The sequence below is a fragment of the Cajanus cajan genome, chromosome 11 (assembly GCF_000230855.2).
Source record: "Cajanus cajan strain Asha chromosome 11, NIPB_CcT2T_4, whole genome shotgun sequence".
Lineage (NCBI taxonomy): Eukaryota > Viridiplantae > Streptophyta > Magnoliopsida > Fabales > Fabaceae > Cajanus > Cajanus cajan.
This window is the reverse complement of record NC_138527.1, coordinates 18,797,687-18,815,037: the sequence shown is the minus strand read 5'-3', so window position 1 is coordinate 18,815,037 and position 17,351 is coordinate 18,797,687. Positions and strand designations below refer to the sequence as shown.

Sequence of the window (17,351 nt, the reverse complement as noted above, 5' to 3'; positions counted from 1 at the left end):
GTAGGCCACAGTGCGTAGCTAAAAGTTAAACAGGTGGCTCCTGTTTGTGGACCAAAAACAAAAAAGAAAATTGGAAAACAAATAGTAAAAGCAACCCTTCTTTCCTATCTCATTTCATTTGTCTATTTGAGATGGTCCATTTGAGGGTCAGCTTGTAGTCTTATACAATATCAAACTCAACACGGCAAGGAAATACTGAACTGTGCAATAATAAGCACACTGCGTTTTCTAATTGTATTCACGAATTTCCACTAGGCGGCTGTGACTAATTTATAATTCTATATCATTTGGATTTGGATTGACAAATGCAGAGTCGTATTCAACTTAATAAAATATTATTATGGATACCATAGATTTTTCCGCGTTAACCTCCCTTGCTCTTATTTAAAAATAAAATAAAAGAGTCTAAAATTAGTAGTGTTAGATTGAACAGTAGACATGCTTTCATCTCATCATGACGTTGAGTCATTAAATAACGATATTATCCTTTATTTTAGACTGCATAATTTCATAAATTTTACTTTTTATATTTTATAATTATAATTAAAAACATTTTCATTTTTATTCTTACTTGTATTACTAATTATACATTAAAAATATTTCGTTTCTTATATACATTATTTTAGTTTCATTTTAATCCTATAATTTAATAAACTTTATCTTGATTTTACAAATTAATGAAAATATATAACAGTCACATACTCACATACAATGATTACAAATATTATCTTAACATTTGGCTCAATATATAAAAGAACAAGCAAATTTCTTTTCTTACACAATACATTGGATCATTTTATATGAAAAGAACACCACCTGTCCTCCAAGTCAAAACCATCCTCTGTTATTCCACTACGTTACACTATGCCAAAACTTGTATGGCATCATCCTTGCCTCCTTGGGCATTCGATTCAAACACCCAAATAGAATGAAGCTTCGATGCCACAAACCACGCAAACTAATAAAAGGTGGGGAAGAAAAAGACTATCCTAAGATACAATTTCTATGTTAACATAACAAGGACATGGATGAAAATCTGGACAAGAGAGGCATCGAATGGATGCACTAAGGTTTAAGGGTTTTGAATACGGGTACCCTAAAGGCAATGAGGTGAGAGAGGTAGCTTACCTGAAAACTATAAGACCCTAAAAGAAATCAATCATGAAATCACCTACACATAACCAAATTAGTTAGAGAAGGCACAACTGAAGAACTGAAAATGGAAGGATCCCCTCCATATTTGCAGTCATCGTGATCAACTTTCAAGGATGCAGGAATCACAAAACTGTCAGAAGAGTCTAACTTAAGAACCTTTGGGGACTTCTTCCTATGGCTGGGACACCGTGGCGGCTTCCGATGACATGCGCGACTTCCCCGTCTCCTCTTTCTGGTGGTCTTCCACCTTAACTGGAATAACAAATCATCCTTCATGAGATCTGAAACCAGTTCCGGATTTCTTAGTCTATCCCTTTCAGTGTCCGAAGTGGTATCTGATTGCTTAGATTGTACTCCATCTCTAGTGGATGCTAGAGCTGATTTGCTGTCTGTGGATTTGCCCTTGTTTTGATTCGTTTTCACGGTAGTTAAAATAGATGACACAAGATCAGGCCTTTCCCTCACAGTCACCCACTCATTCACTACCCATTCTTGAGACTGTCTCAAGTTACCAGGACCAAATACTGACACCACCTTTTCCCCTGCAAAGACGTTCCCATAAAGATTAATCAAAATTGCAAAATATAAACATGAAAAACAACGAAATATTCTGTGGAACAAAAAAGTAGATACCAAGGTAACACCCATATTTAAATCATAGTAAGAGCAGAAAACCATACCTGGGAAATAAACATGATAATTAGATTCGGAGTCCTTAAGAACAACAAGGCCTTCCCACCATCCATCATGCCACCAGGCATCAACAACGGAACCAACATCACCCACCCATGATAATTCACTTTTGTTAGACGGTGGAGCTGGCCGGACCATGGTCCTCCCATGCATGCGAAGACCTAGGATGTCAGGCACTGCAATTCTAGAAGCTAAAATCCATTCCTACACCAAAAAAAAAAAAATAATAAACTATATTAGTCATCCACATATTCGCATAATTATTCTTCTAGGAATCACTTTTATGACAAAAGATGGTTTCAACGCACCTCAAGCTTCTTAGTTTCATCAGCTGCATCCTGTATGTCTTGATATTGAACCTTAACTTTATCTTTGTGCCTCTTAATGACAGAACCTCTAAACCAACATCCTCTCATCCCACTGTCTAGAGAGAGGACCTCAATTTGGGAACCTACAACCAAATGCAGTGAAGCATATTCATTTGTTCCTTCTTTTATGGTTGTTGTCATGTTTGTGTGTCCAACCAGTTTCAGGGGATTGTTTCCGGTGCCAATTTTGGTATTATTCTTACTGTTTTTCAAATTTTCGGATTTAAGAGCAGTTACATCAACTGCATCTTTGGCATCATCTTTGGTAATACGCAGCCTCTTCTTAGGTCTGATTGAAGCAGTAGACAGGTGATTTTCATCAAGTTCCGGGCTATCATCAGATTGTTCGGAACTGCCACTGGACTTGGAGTCCAATTGGGTAAACATGTACCTGAGTATTTCCTGTTTCCAATAACCCTTAATCTGTGTTATATCAAAGGTTTTCAATTCATCATTATCAAACTGGTGGCTGCACACGAATGGTTCCAAGTGAGTTCGACGTGCCTCATTCTGAAACTTTTCGTAATGTTGTGGACTGAGGACGAAAGCCAATCCATCTATGCATTCAATACTCAGATCTTGAAGATAAAGTGAAAAGAAAACCTCTCTGCCACTAAAACTGTGAGGCAAAGCAATACCAACCTCATCAATTTTGTGAAACCAGCGCACCACAACCATCTTGTTGCCTCTGGAATCCTCATACAGGTCTTCCAAGTAGGCAACTAGACGCTTGTCTTCTTCTGCCAGAACAAATACAAAACCATGCACCTGAAAACATTTAAATACAGCAAAACAAAACAAAAATACCACCCAGAATCAGATTACAAATTGTGCATGTTAACAAACGAAAAGGGTAAACAAAAGATCATAACTCACAGATATCTGAAAACCGTTCCTCTTGAATGCCTGATAGTGCTTTCTTCTTTTCCTACAGGTCCATGGACACCCTATCCATGAGAATTCTTTTGTAGAATGGCGCATCTTCGGCAATTGATTATCCTGAATCAAATACAAGATTTAACAAAACAGAACCTAAAAAGAACAGAACAACAAACGCAAAACCCCAAAAACAACAAATCATTATATCACAATAATCAATACCTTGGAAGTTCCAAGCTCAGGTTCATAACCATGTTTTCCCATCACAACCGCATCCCCAGGAGACGAATCTGAAATATATTCAATGGAAATTCAATCTCAATTACCACAAAATAAAATAAAAACAACACGTCATCACAATAATCGTAAGAAGAAGAAAACCATGTGGCGATAACCAAAGGCACATAAAAACAACAAAAAAACGGAATTTCAGCTTCATGAATGACCATTCGACTCGATTAAAGCCTTGGAAATAAAAAAAACATAAAAAGACTTTGAACAAGGCAGAGGAAAAGAATACCAATAAAGCACGGAATTTCAGATCCAAGCGGTGAAAATCTCGCGCTCAGCAACCCCTTCGAAAACCGAATCCTAAACAAAACCCCTCAAAATCTGAGAGATCCCAGACGCAAAAAACCAATCCAAACCAGACCCAAAACCCAAAAAGAACCAAAAGAACAAAAGAAAAAATCTTTTTTTCCCATTTGACAAAAACTAACACCAAAGAGTGGCACCCTCACCAAAACCCTTATCTGAATTAGAAAAAGAAGAGGCAAATAATTAGAAGCGCGAGGGCGAAAAGGCGAACCTGAAACGACGGCGTCCAACCAATCAACGACCTCTCTTCGCGATTTGAGCTTCAAGTAAGGCCCCAACGACGCCGTTTTTATCGCGTAGCGATACGACATGTGTCTCAAGCTTTTCTCCTTTCCAACGACGGCCAGATCCGAGCCACCGACGCGTCGTTTCAGAAAATAATGAACCTCTCGCCTCCCCTTGTCGCTCGACACGAACACCTCCTCCCAGCTCACGTACACGCTCTTCTCACACGACGTCGTTCCGGCCCAGGACGCCACTCTCTCCATCCACCCAACCAAAACGACAACGACACCCCTGCGTTCCGCGCTCGCTTGGAGAAACAAAACTCAAAAATAAAAAAACGGACAAGGCTCCGGAAATGGAAGAAGGAAGAAAGAAGATGGTGGAGGAGGAGAGAGAGGGTTTGAAATGCGATTTATAAAAACGTTGTATTAAGGAGGTCTAGGGTTTCGAGATCTGGGAGCCGGATCCAACGGTGGAGATTGATTTTGACGCAGGAAAGCCGAAGGAAGTTACGCGTGATGTGGAGTTACGGAAATGCCCCTCGGAATGGGTTGAATTACGGTTTCCGAATTTTCTTTTTTCTTTTTTTTCTTTTTGTTGCGAAGGGAAATGAAGGGTGGTGCCCGGAATTGCCGGTGGAGAAAAAAAGGGATTGAAGACTCGCTCTTTCTGAGTGCCAGCTGGAGCCACGCTAAAGTGAAAATGACGTCAAACGAGGTGTGTGTTATTACATCGGATTGAATTGGACACTAGATTTTGTAATTCCACAAATCAAAGAAAATAAATCGGTTTAAGTCAGGGTTTGCATAAATTTATATCAAAAGATATTACTCGTTTTAAATCTTTATATATAAAGGTAAAAAACAAAACTAACTTTACATAAATTAAGAAATTAGTTAAATTTACGAAATATATATACTATAGTTTTTAAACTATTTTTAATTATATTTATTATTATTATTATTGTAACATCGCAAGCCTCCTTCTCTTTCTTTTTCTCATTTCCTTCTCCTAAATCTCATTCATTTTCTTGTTGATTAACTGGTGTGTTAGGGAGATTTGAAGCCTGGAGTTGGATTCTCATTTCTTCATCTTCTTCTTCTTCTTCTTCTTCAACCTTGAAGTAGTTTGGAGTTCATCATTCACTTCGTTTCAAGGTAAGGGGAGCTAGAACTTAAATTTTTTGTACATTTTGGGTTGCATGTAGTTGGATCATCATCTAGGGTGTGATTTGGAGGCTAAGTAGTTGAGTTGGGTGGGTTGCATGTTGTTGGAACTGTGGTGTTTTTGAATGAGTTAGGTAAAAATGGGTGATCATGGAGTTTGATGCATACATGTCAAAATTTTCAGAGGTGAAATCCATGGAATTGTAGAAAATTTTGAGATCTGCAACCATTGTCGTGGTTCATGGCCATGGCCATGGGGTAAAAATGAAGTAGCTGAGACTTGCAGTCATGGCTGTGATTCATGGCCATAGTCATGGGAAAAAATGAAGTGGCAGAGACTTGCAGCCATAGTTGTGATTCATGGCCATAGCCATGGAGAAAAAATGAAGTGGCGGAGACTTGCAGCCATGGTCGTGGTTCATGGCCATAGCCGTGGGGTAAAAAAATGAAGTGACAGAGAATTGTAGCCATAGCCGTGATTCATGGCCATAACCATGGGAAGAAAACTGAGCTGGCAGAAATACAATGCTAAAGTGCTGATTTGATCACTATAGCGGTGAGGGTAGATGACTGAATTTGGTCTTAAGGTCTTCATGAAAGTTGTAGCCTTGGATGTTCTCTTTCCAATGGCGCTGGAATCACCTAAGAAGGAGGTCTAGAACTCCAATTATGACCTTTTTAGTGAGCAAAGGTCAAGTTGACAGGATTTAGGCTAAGTGTTGCGATTTTAAAAATTTTTAACAAGGCAGATGACAGAATTAGAACTTGATGTCTTCATGAGAGTTTTAGGAAATCTTCTTATATTTCATATTAGATAAGGATGAGCCTGATAGGAGTAGTATAACTTCATATATGTTGTTTTATGTGAAGGCTGTCATTTCACTATAAATGATTTGGTTAAGTTGAAAGTTGTTTTAGGTGCTTAGGTTGATTTATGTTATTTATATGTGTAAGTTGGCTTGATAAATAAGTTTTAAATATGTAGTATGAATTGTATTATGTGATGAAAATGTTGGGTGCGGACATAAAATGATAAAATGTTGAATAATAATGATTATTGTAGTATGATGAGAAAATGTAGTTGTGAGTTGAGAGTTGCATGTTGAACCCTAGTTGTGTAGATGTATAGAGATGGTATCTAAGTTGTTGAGTTGACTATGTTGTTTTAAAGTTGGAATAAGTTGATAGTTGAGTTGATGAGATGATAATTGTGTTGTTGTGTTGTGATGATGAGTTGTTGATCATTAGGACGAGAGGAGATATTTTCAAAGTTGTTTATCCCATTGTGTGGGTTGAGATAGTTATGGTGCTCTAAGAGCCCAATTTTTTAAAAAAACCCTCCTTGGGAAGTTTTCCCATGGAGTGGATGATGTATTGTTCTCCTATAGGACATAGTTGATCCCGTGTGTGGGCAAAGTTGAGGCACACGTGTATGAAGTGACGATGGTATAAGGACCAGGTTGAGCTATACCAATTACAAGTGACCAATTCGAGTAAAATACGAAGTCGGGAACTTAGTTCCTAACCGAGTATCGGAGATTTGTAGTATTTGGATGATAGTTAGTAGGCTAATCCCATAGGTGGCTTAGTTGAACTAGTTAATGTCATGGTAGGCCTAAACCCAGCTGTCATATCCTAACATAATACTATACTTCCTTTTTAAGTAGCAAAGTCTGAGAAATCATTATCGTGTTGTGAATTTTTATCCAAATTTGTTGTTTACCTAACAAGCCCAAAAAGGTTCTATGTTGTCGGTTCGGTAGGACCTAGTCACTTAGATTGCTCACCTTGTGTTGTAAGTGATCTCCGAGTTGAAATGCATGACGATGCATATGTGTTGATGTGTTGATACAATGTTGATATGTGTTGTATTGTTGAAGTGATGTTAAGATGTGTAGTATATGTGTTGTTTGTTGCTTATGTTGGATGTGAAAATGAATTTATGTGTTGATGTGTTACAGACTTAATTATATGAGTTGTTTATTTTACCTAGCTTACCCTTGCATATTTCCATATGATTTGGACTACGATGATCATAGGTTGTATGGGAACAAGGCAGGGATAGGCTAGAGAGTAGCAGTGGAGCCACAAGTGGTGCCTATAGTTGGATTTTATTTTGTAAACTACTAATTGTTGGTAATATATATATATATATATATATATATATATATATATATATATATATATTTGTATATAGTTGCTAGACAAGCAACATAGTTGTACATATTCATGAGATGTAAATGTGTTTATATTATATTGTTGTTTCAGAATATGTATATGTGTAGTTAATTGTGTGTTGCGTAGTGTGGCAGCCATGGCAGGTCTTACAATTATTATTATATATAGTGTTTTTACTTTTGATTTAACAATATTTTTAAATTAACAGCTTTAAGTAAAGTTGACTTAGTGATATTTTTGAATTAAGAATATTAAATAAAATTGATTTAATTAAAATTTACTTATATTTTAATAAAAAAAATTAAGTGTAATATATATAGTGAAGTAATCAAATTACATTGATGTAACTTTTACAATTATTATACCGTTTAATAAAATTGATTGAAGATATCGGGCCTCTACAAATTGACAAAGAAGCATCTCACACTACATTTCTCGAATCTCACCTCAATGATCTTGATCAACAACAAACTCACCATAACCAAGAACATTGACTTATTCACTTAGTCAGCTTCTGACATGCCAAACATAAACCCCAAATTTCATTATATCATCGCCTTTCCGTATGTTAAGAGGTACTACTAGTAGCCCAGAAAAAGAAAAATTGGTGAAGAAATAAGGAAAACATCAAAAAATGAGGTACAAGAATTATTAGAGGCTGAGTTCATTTGAGAAGTAACATACACCACATGACTCATCAATGTGGTAGTGGTGAGAAAGTCATCAATGTGGTAGTGGTGAGAAAGTCAAATGGAAAGTGGTGGATGTGCACGGATTATACAAGCTAAGTTCATTTGAGAAGTAGCATACACCACATGACTCATCAACGTGGTAGTGGTGAGAAAGTCAAATGAAAAGTGGTGGATGTGCACGGATTATAAAAACCTTAATAGAGATGGCAAAAACACCTATACCTACAGGTATCTATGGATAAAATTTGTCACAAATAACAAATGGGTAGCCTAAATGGACACCTTGAGATAACGGGTACGAGTATTTTCTTTATCCATTTATAAACGAGGTAGGGGCGGGTACGGTGGTAGTATCCATATTCACAGGTACTCGCTAAATAATATTACTTAAATATTTATATTTTTTTCTTACATTTTTTATATTATTTTTAATATTTCAAAAAAATTATCATTAATTACAAGTTTAAAAATTAATATCAATTATTTATCTTTAATATTTTAATATACTAATTAAACATCAAATATAAGTTTAAAGTTATTTATAATATTTTTTAATTTTTAAAATATTTCACAAATATTCATAGATACCTGCAAGTATTTATAAAATTCACAAGTATCTGCTAAACAAATACCCGCACGAGTTTGGAGCAGGTACAGGCCAAATTTTTGTCTAATGGACAAGTACAAGTATCCTACTACTAGCCTCATGAGACACCAGTGCCATCCCTAGACCTTAAAAAGGCATGTCCCAAGGATGTCTATCCCCTCCCAAGTATTGATAAGTTGGTTGACGACACTACCAGATATCAACTCTTTAGTCTTTTGGACGCGTATTTGAGATACAATTAGATTTGAATGCACCCCAGGGATGAAGCAAAACAACCTTTATAACCGAGTCGCCAATTTCTTTTACCGAGTTATGCCTTTCGGTTTAAAAAATGTTGGAGCAACTTATCAGAGGTTGATGGATAAAATCTTCAACAAGAAAATCGACCGAATCATGGAAGTGTATGTGGATAACATGATTGTCAAGTTTAATAGACTAGTCGAGCATATTTAAGACTTAAAGGAAGTACTTCAACAAACTCTGAGAGTACGATATGTGACGGTCTAGAAAAATGTGTATTTGGAGTCTAAAGTGGTAAGTTCCTTGGGTTCATGCTAATAGCCAGAGAAATTCAAGCTAATCTGAATAAGTGTCAAGTAGTCATCTTGAATATGCGAAGTCTGATGTCTATAAAAAAGGGTAGTGGTTGGCATCCTTATCTTATTTTTTATTGAGGTTGGTCGAGAGAACCAAACCAATAACAACATTGCTAAAGAAGACTAATAGTGTATTTGGATGGAAAATTTAAATGAAGTAATTCATTTATTTAAAGAATTTTAAATTCTTTGAGGCGAAATACCTTGTTTGGATGGAGAATTTATAATAAATTTGAAATTCAAGTATTTGTGAAATTTCTTGAAATAGTAAGATTTCAAATTCTCCTAAAAAAGCAAGAATTTGAAATTCCTTATATATTTTTCTTCTTATTTCACTTATATATATTTTATCTTATCTCTTATCTCTTCATGTCTTTAATTATTGAATATTCATAAATATTTTTAAATTATTAAATATTATCTAATATTAATTTTTAAAATTATTAAATTTTTAAAAATTAACTAATATTTATTTTTATAAAATTTAATTTAAAAATCTCAACATATAAATATATTTTTAAAATTAATTTTACCATGGTAGAATCAAATTATCATATCCAACCCAACGATTTAAAATTTGAGAAACTTGAATTGACTTATCCAAACAAAATACTTTAAAAATGATAAAAATTAAAATTAAAATAATTCAAATACAAAAAATTTAAAAGCTAACATTGGCTTCCCCAACGATGCTGGCTAAACCAGTTCTCAATAAACCACTGATAGTGCATTTATCACTTATCAGTCCTTGACACGATCCTTAGTTGGTATTAGTTCACGAACACCCCACAGGACAACTTCCAATATACATCATTAGTCAAATGCTAGAACACGTCGAAACAAATACCAACTAATCAAGAGTAGTTCTAAGGTGGCGCACACTACGTGACGTCTCCACCAATACTTTCATGGTCATCATATCTTGGTTCAAACGGAATGTCTAATATCTAAAATCCTTCGAAAGCATTGAGCACTATCCTTATCCCTTATAAAGAAAATGTTTTCATTGTATTGATAATTTGAATTTATAATGCACTCATTTCCGAATATATGTTAATTTATTAACCCATTTGAGTGTAGCGAAAGATTTTTAAATTAAAAAACACGACTCCAAAAATATTTAATAACAAAAATATTTTTTTAAGGAAAAGAGATAAGTGATCTTTAGTGTTTTTATTTTCTCCAGCACAGCTATTTATAGAGATAAAACACATCGTTGTGGCTTCAAAATAAAAATCGAATCCGCAAGATATGCATGGACGTGCAATCAAGAAAAGACAATGTTCACAAAATTAAAACGAACGTGCATTGCATAGGATAATGAAAATTGAAACTGAAAAATAGAAACTGAAAAATAGAAACGTGCATTTCGTAGGATAACGTACAAATTGAACTTGCAGTAATAAATTAAATGAATAAAAAGTAATTAAATGAAAAATAAAGGCTTATAACTGTTGCACGTAACGAAAAATTAAATAAAATATTAATTAAAAAATTAAATAGATATATAATTTAAAATTTAAAATTATTAATTTATAACATTATCAATTAAGTGAATGATTATTTGTGTTGTTATGAGTTATTAAGTTAAGTATAAAGATGATGTTATTTTGGTTGTTATAAAGTTAGTAGATAACTTCTATATTATATGTTGTTTTCTTTATATACAAATTTATCTTCATTTTTTCATATTATTAGATTATACTTATCATATTATTATGAAAACAGGTAATTAGGATTAGATTGAAACACGAACAGGATGTTGGGTGATCAGTGATGACTTACTTTGATGGAAATTATTTTGATACAGCTAGTTATTGCTTGATTGATAATTTAAGATGTATTGATTTTAGTTTCTAGAACTTATATTTATATATATATATATATATATATATAAAAGTGAGAGACTGTTTTTTATTTGTTTATATAAACAGAGAGTCTTTTAAATTCTCTGTTCATATATATATATATATGAGTTAATTACCTATATAATGTGTAAAGTCTTTTTACACCGACAATTAATTATATCTTTTAATTGTGTCATGTCACTGTTAAAAGTAAATGTATTTATAGTAACATGACACAATTAAAAGATATAATTGATTGTCAATGTGAAAAAATTTTACATTGACAGTGTATAGATGATTAACTCTACATATATTATTGTATGAACATTCAAGAACTATTACATAACAATCTTATATTAGTATATATTTATGTATTTTTGTTGTTTAATCATTAAACTTTAGTAAGTATAGAGATTTGTCATATTATAGTATATAATCTCTAATAAAAAGCAGTATGCTTATCAAGACAAATACCAAAAAAGAACAAAATTGAAGATAAATTTTTAGAAAAAACAGTGTTAATGTCATAAATTGGTAGTGTCTTTTTTCGTGAAGAAGAAATAGTTAAACAAACACCCCCTCTTAAGCCAGAATCAAAGTCTTCAGTGACATAATGTGAAGATTTTCTCATGCATTAAATGATAAGACAAGATGAGAAGAACAATGTTAGAACACCCTTAATGAATATCTCAAGAAGATACTACAAATTGAAATCCAGAAAAACAAACGGAAAAAATAAAATGAACCAAAGTTCAATGAAACTCAGTTCAAACGCTTCCTCATATTCATCTTAAGAACTTGTTCATATTCCTCCACCAGACAATAATCTTGTATAGTTAAAATAGTTTATCCTTTATTTAGCGAAGATATTTCTATTTCCTTAAAGTTACACATTCTCGTATTGTGAGTCGTTTCTTTTGTTGTTGTAACAATTAGTTGTGAAAGGCTAAAATTACTTAATGAAAAAGAATTTAAAAGTATTGTAATCTTAAGATAACATCATGGTTATAAGTTTCATATGTACTATAGAGAATATTTGTGTTATAATTTATTTAACCATCAAAACTAGTCAAATTTAAAAGTAATAGGATGTATTCAATGTTGGTAAACAAATATAAAAAATAAAAATAAAAATTCCTTGTTCTCTCTCACGCTATGTATAGACAATGACATTTTAACTTGTAATTATGTATTTTACTATAAATAAAAAAACTAACAAAATTCACGTACACATATTCAACTCCTTTCTATACAATATTTCTTTCACTTTATCATTGGTAAGTGAACTAATAACAAAATTTGTCACCACGACACCACCCTTTACAATGGTCGGAATTGATACTCTAATAAATTTAAATCAATAATATAAAATACTATAGAGTAAATATGTATAAAAAGTATATTATTGACGCTTTTTTTTTCTTCTAAAAGTTTAGAAATCGAAGAACAACTCAAAAGTGTTGGTCATTGAGTGGAAGTCTCAACCTCGCCGCCGGCAAAAGCTATGATAGTGGCCGTGCAAAGAAAATTGAAAAATGATAGCCACGTAGAGAGTTGAACGTGGGCATCGTAAGCTTAATAATGAATAGATGTACCTATATACTCAAAGTCAATGAATATAGGGGAATTTTATTTTAATTAAGATTAAAGTAACTTTTTTATTTCCTATAGTTTCACTCGCTCCATATAATTTAAAATAAACTCTATTATTTCTTATACTTATTTTTTTACAATTTTTAGTACTCATATATATTTTTTAATTTTTATATTTACAGTTTTTTAAAATATTATTTTAGTATTTGTCATTAAATTTATTGTATAACATTATTTTTTTTATGTGAACTTAACAGATATATTAATTTAATTTTTATATATTTAATATCAAATTTATTTTATTGAAATTATTTTAAATTAGGTTCATCAATGTTCCTTACTTCTTTTGTATTATCATCAATAAAATTTATTGTTAAAACATTTTTTTATCCTTATAAAATTAAAGAGTTTTACAATGTTAGTACAAAAGAGATAATATTATAAAAAAAATTAATAATTAAGATTGAAAATGATTATAAAATTATAATATAAAAATAAAAAAATATATCTTAAATTATAAGAACTAAAAAAATTAATAAAATAAATATAAAACTAAAAATATCTATTTTAAACTGTTAAAACTAAAAAATAAATAAATAATAAATAATATTTTAACCTTTAATTTATAAACCAAAAGTTAACTAACCTTATATTTAAATTATGTAAAATATAATGAGTATATCTTGACATATTCAATCCGCAAGAGATATTTTAGCCATAATGTGGGCATTAGGGATTGCATTGATTAACTGCATTGAGTCAAATGGCAGCAGCTTCAAAGGAGTAGAGAATTGATGAGGACGCCTTTGAAAACTGTGCCCTTGTCCATGTGCAAGGATTCACCAATTTTGAACTTAGAAGTGGGGTTCAATTCTTTTACTGCTACAATGACATTTTAGAGTGTATTTTAGGTATCTTGTTATGCCACCAAAATGCTACATGTGGAAAAAATTAAGACATGTGTGTTTTCTATTTATGAAAATTATTTTCAGATTTTAAAATAATAACACATTATTTGATAAAACTATGTTTTAAAATATATTTTGAATTTAACATTTAGCTCTTAAAATGAAAAATAAAATTTTAAATTTTTAACTGTTTTTTTTTAATTTTCTATCACTAATATTCATCTTTATAAGATATTATCTTCTTTTTCTAATCAACAAAATTTGATACGGTTGGTAGATAGATAATTGAGTTTCTTAAATATAATTAGAAATTTGATTTCCTAATTAACTGTGTGTATAAAGAAAACTTATTGAGAAAAATAAATTTTTTGATAATTTCTACATTTTCAAAGAAATTAGTTTCTCATCATCAATAAGAAGAAGAAAAAAACTTCTTCCACTGTTTTATTCTCTAAAAAATGGTTTTTGAGCATTATTATATAAATAATTTTTAAACCCTAAAAAATAAAAACTCAATGAAACACACTCAATATATAATGTTATTTTATTTTTGAAAATACACAAAACAATCAAAGAGGAAAATAAAACGTGGTAGTTGTCACTCCTTTCACCATGTGAAGCATCTAATAGAAGAGGAATGAAAGCATTCATAAGGGTTTCTTACAAAGTATGTTTCATCTAATTTTAGATTGAAAAGGGAGGGACAAAATATTTTTTTTAGATATAAATACAAAAATATTTTTTAATGTCACATTGTTCTATTAAGATATTTACATTATTCAGTATAGATATATATTTTTATGCATTCAAATTGTAAAAAAAAAAAAAAACTACCCTTTTATTTATTTATTTTCCTTCTTACCGATTAACCTAAATTATTATTTCCTTTTTTTAAACTTTTTTTTCTTTCTCTTATTTAATTTTCTTCCCTCTGCCTTTCCGTTCTAAACCAAGTAACCAACTATACCTTCGAAATTATATAATGTTGGCCTTTGTAAACCATGTGACTAAAATCTTTTCTTTTCCTTACGTAGATTATAGGTCAGAATATATGAAAAGAAAAATGCAATAAAAAGTACGACAAAACCTTTTTATAGTTAAATGTATACAATTTATAATTACAATTTGTTTTACTTACGAAATTTATTATTAATTGATATCAGAAGTAACATTTATATATATAATCGCGCAACAACATCAAGAGTCTAAGATTCAATATTTTTTCTGTGAAATTGTTCTCTCCTGTATACTGATAATTTCTTCTTTAAAATGTAAATTAAGCGCATTGCATTTAGATTTAAATATATATATGTTTGATTTGTAAAAATATGAATTTTTTTCTACATAGTTCTGGACCTCCTGGTTAAATTTTATTTATTTATTTTTAATCTTTAAAGATTACACAAACAATGTGTTTAAGTTCTTTGGTGAAAGACTAAAAATACACTCTTTTTTTTAAATATAGAAACTAAAAATAAATAAAATTTAAATAAGGTTTAAATTTTTTTTAAAAAAAAACCTTTTTAGCTAAGTTAAAATATATTTAAAAATACCATATCGGACAAATTTGTATTAAAGGTGGAAAGTGAGATTATGATTAAAGCAGTGCAGCATGTCATTCTTATACTTATGTGATGAGCGTGTGTGCTTACAACTAAAATTGCTAGAAGATGAGATTCAGATAATGCTAAATTCCTACAAATGGTAAAGGAGTGAAATGGAAGCGCTAGGAGACACTCACTGTTCGAAACTTGCACATTTTTAATCACCCAATGCTCAGGAAACAACGATGGAGGTTGATGACTTGTCTTGATGTTATGATAACAAGGCTCCACTGAGTCAAATATTTTCTTAATGGAGATTCCTTGGAATATTCTTAATTCTACGTTGTTGCATGTGTAATTTGAGTTGAATTCTAAGTTGTATAAGTTTTTAAAAATCAAATTGATGGTTTATATTAAGATTTTGAAGTTTAGATGATGTTGGAGAATGCTTACATGTGGGACATGTAGTGCATTCTTGTTAAGAGAGATGTTTTTTTTTTGTTGAGCGAACCTTCAAAGTATGGGTCCAAAATCTAAATTGTAGGTTTTCACTCGGTATGCCATGTCTTGCTGAGAGAAAGTTGATGTAATTGATGAACTTGATGAGGCTTCGTTGAGCAACAAAATAGTTGTTGAGAGAGCTTTGGCCACTAGTGTGGCCATGATGTTTTCTCTCTATATTATGTGCTATATTTCAATTCTCTCCTAAAGAATCTTACATAACTGCTATAAAAATAATATTTAGATGTTTAATTGGAATCACTAATCATGGTTTGCGATTTGAGAAAAGAATGAGTTTTGATATAAGAGGTTATAATGATACTGATTTTGCTAGAGATAAAGTGGAAAGAAAAAGCCCAAGTGAAACTTGCTAATTTATGAGAAAATCTCTTATTTCATAAGGATCCAGAAAGCAAGCAACAATAGGATTATCCACTATAAAAGTTGAGTATGTAGTTGTGGTTGTGTGTTGCACACAAGTAATCTAGATTAGACAACAACTCCTATATTACTCAATCAAATTTGAAAAGATTCCTATTATGTGTGACAACATAAGTGCAATTGAGCTGTCAAAGAATCCAATTTAGCACTCTAGATCAAAGTACATAGATGTCAAGTATCATTTCATTAGAGACCACGTTTAAAAGGGAGATGTTGAAATAAAATTCATAGAAACCAAGTTCCCATTGGCTAATATCTTCACCAAACCACTTCCAAAAGGCATGTTCAATTTTATTAAAGAAAAATTAAATGTTAAATGTATGACTGAAATTACAAAATGTTGAATATTCTCTTTGAATTTCTGATAAAATTGTCTGCATATAATGTGTATGTATATGTGTTTGTCTTCTAAACACACCTTTTAAGTAGTTAGGAAAAATATTAAATTAGAATAAAATATGAGATGTTAATTATTAAGTGATAATGGCAACAAAATGTTATCGTTTGAGTGGCATTGATAACTTCCTAGAAAGTTTCAAGGAGTAATAACTCATCTTCCTCACTTTTCTTTCACTTCCACTATTTGAATGAAACAGTGTTCCCTCTTTCAAACCTCCCAAATAGTTTTTAACCTCCTTCAATCTTTTACTCTCATTCTTCCTTACATACTCACTCTCTTCATCCCAAGCTACCTTTCTTTCTCGCTCTGATCATGTCTTCAACTAAGAAACCCTTCAGTATAGATAAAGGGAAAGGCCTTGCCTCCCTTGAATATGTAACCCCATCAAGAAGTGATGAGGTATAGATACTAGGAACACCACCCAAACCTACAAGGGTGGTTTTCAAACCTCCAAAGGATATGTCAGTTAAGCATTTAGCCATAAGAACCCTAAAAAGGAAAAAGGAAAGCAACTCTAACTTATTCAAAGAAAAGGAACTTGTCAAATTCTTCAACAAGTCATGGAAAGAAAAAAAAAGTTGTTTATGGAAGGATAACAAACTTGTATGAGATGAAGACAATTGGTTGGAAGCTTTCTTGTTTTATCAACAAACAAGGCTAGAAGGCCTTCTTTGACATCCAATGTCGTGTTTATCTGAGACTTGTTCGAGGTTTTATATTGGCACTAAGGTTGATGAAGAAGTTGGGATAATATCCATGCATTTTAAAGGTACAAACATTTTGGTAACAATTGAATTTGTGGGAGAGATTCTTGGACTACCTATAGATGGTTTGGAACTATGGTCTAGCTGGTTTGAGAGCTTGCCAAGGAAAAGGTGATTAAGATGGTATTGGAGGAAGGAGAAACTGACTTGAAATCCTCCAACCTGAAATCCTCCAACCGGAAATCCTTTAGAAGGAT

At 31.9% G+C, this 17,351-nt stretch overlaps 1 protein-coding gene across 2 annotated transcripts; it reads right to left on the bottom strand.

Annotated features, from left to right (window-relative positions):
* Positions 1 to 712: 712 nt before the first annotated feature.
* Positions 713 to 4,325, bottom strand: LOC109812886 (Agenet and bromo-adjacent homology (BAH) domain-containing protein). 2 transcript variants are annotated; one of them, XM_029271400.2, is made up of 7 exons: positions 3,904 to 3,974; positions 3,616 to 3,686; positions 3,318 to 3,385; positions 3,093 to 3,215; positions 2,157 to 2,984; positions 1,836 to 2,052; positions 713 to 1,697 (listed from the first exon to the last, which is right to left on the bottom strand). In XM_029271400.2, the coding sequence occupies exons 3-7, from the start codon at positions 3,357 to 3,359 to the stop codon at positions 1,168 to 1,170; spliced, it is 1,740 nt and encodes a 579-aa protein (XP_029127233.1). In that variant the 5' UTR covers positions 3,360 to 3,385; positions 3,616 to 3,686; positions 3,904 to 3,974; the 3' UTR covers positions 713 to 1,167. The 2 variants fall into 2 exon arrangements, with proteins under 2 accessions (XP_029127233.1, XP_020232565.1); XM_020376976.3 differs by lacking the exon at positions 3,616 to 3,686 and having other exon boundaries at positions 3,904 to 4,325.
* Between the last annotated feature and the right edge of the window lie 13,026 nt (positions 4,326 to 17,351).

Bases quoted from the DNA above. Each gene is read 5' to 3' on its own strand.
- LOC109812886 (XM_020376976.3), bottom strand. From the start codon at position 4,180: ATGGAGAGAGTGGCGTCCTGGGCCGGAACGACGTCGTGTGAGAAGAGC. The intron at 3,216-3,317 runs GTATTGATTATT...TATTTGATTCAG, and splicing joins CTGAGCTTGGAACTTCCAAG to GATAATCAATTGCCGAAGAT. The intron at 2,053-2,156 runs GTGCGTTGAAAC...TTTTTGGTGTAG, and splicing joins ATGAAACTAAGAAGCTTGAG to GAATGGATTTTAGCTTCTAG.